Source organism: Myotis davidii, unplaced genomic scaffold, assembly GCF_000327345.1.
Source record: "Myotis davidii unplaced genomic scaffold, ASM32734v1 scaffold1320, whole genome shotgun sequence".
Classification (NCBI taxonomy): Eukaryota; Metazoa; Chordata; class Mammalia; order Chiroptera; family Vespertilionidae; genus Myotis; species Myotis davidii.
Window position 1 is genome coordinate 502246 of NW_006291820.1, and position 1440 is coordinate 503685.

The window sequence follows — 1440 nt, forward strand, 5'->3', positions numbered from 1 at the left end:
CCCAAACCAAAACGACGGACCGGACGGTGAGCAAACCCTCCAGGGCACTCAGGGGGCGGCCTCAGCTCCCAGGGCTCTGAGGGGCGACGTCCACCTGCCGATGGAGAACCCAGCGGAGCCCTGTCTGGTTTGCTCAGTGGTCAGCGCGTTGGCCCTCAGTCTGAAGGGTCTTGGGTTCAATTCCTTTTTATTTCGGGTTCAATTCTTGTCAAGGGCATGTACCTCAGCTGTAGGCTTGAGCCCTGGCCCTGGTTGGAGTGTGTGCTGGAGGCAGCCAGTGGATGTGTCTCCCTCACATTGATGTTTCTCTCTCTCCCCTCCCTCCCACTCTCTAAAAATCAATGGAAAACTATCCTCAGGGGAAGATGAACCAAAAACCCCAAACAATCCAGCGGAGCTGCGGCCGCCGCCCAGGGCAAACCCCAGGGCTGAGGGTGTTGAGGCTCAGTCCTGAAGCCCCTCTGCTCTCTGCCTGGAGTGTATGTGTGCGTGCAGCCAAGTGCGCCTGCATGTGCATGTGTGAGCATGTACAGGTATACATGCACACACACGTGAACATGAACAGGTGTGTATAGACACGTGTGAGCGCGCACAGGCACGCACACGTGTCTGCATGTGTAGATATACACACGTGTGCACACAAGCTGTGTGTACATACACACGTGTGTGCATATAGCTGTGTATGTGAGATCAGGACTTGAGCTGCACCAGCGGGCATTGGAGGGGCCCAAGTTGCCACACAGCACGGTGGGGTGCTGACCCCTGGGTGCCAGATGGGAGGGGTGGAGTGACCCCCTGAGACAGGGCTTTGGGTTGCAGGTGAATAGACGCCGAGGCCCCAGTGGTCAGCAAGGGACTGGCCCTGACTCCTCCCCTCGCCCCGAATGGGCCCCTGGTGCTCGGCGCTCAGCCCTGTGTCTCCCGGGGTCCCACGCACGCACTGCCTGGGAGCAGGAGAGCAGGCCCATCTTCGTGCAGACAGACAGCAGGTAAGTTTTCCTAGTGGGCGGCTGTGGGAGGGCAGCACCATGGTCACTGTGGCCACTGCAAAGGGCCAGCCCACAGGAGGGTCATCCTGCAGGAGGGCCAGGTGACAGACGCCGGGCACGTCCTGGGGCGGGCACGGCAGGACGGCCTGGTTGCCACACACGCTCCCTCAGGAAACACCCCTCCCAACCTGCAAGCAAGCGAGGACGGACGAAGGACAAGAGCTGTGGCCGCTTTATTGGAAGCACAGCCAGTTCCCCTGGAGCGGGCAGTGAGGCCGTGGTTTGGCCCAAGAGGGAGGCTCCCCGCGGCCAGGCGGGGGCAGGAAACACGTGGCCTGCAGCGGGCGGGACGGGAGCTCTGCCAGGCTCTGGGCCCTGGTGGAAAAACAGGCAGCGTCCGGGCCGAGGGCAGCTGGGCTGGCACCTGGTGGGGCCTGTGGCCCTAGGAGAG

The 1440-nt window shown here is 61.9% G+C and overlaps 1 protein-coding gene across 1 annotated transcript in view; it reads right to left on the bottom strand.

Moving 5' to 3' along the window:
- Nucleotides 1-690: 690 nt before the first annotated feature.
- LOC102763981 (chromosome unknown open reading frame, human C7orf50) overlaps nucleotides 691-1440 on the bottom strand; it is a 65260-nt gene continuing 64510 nt past the window's right edge. Inside the window, exon 6 of the mRNA XM_015564990.1 lies at nucleotides 691-762. Coding sequence (XP_015420476.1) covers nucleotides 691-762 — 72 coding nt within the window. The remainder of the gene's footprint in view (nucleotides 763-1440) is intronic.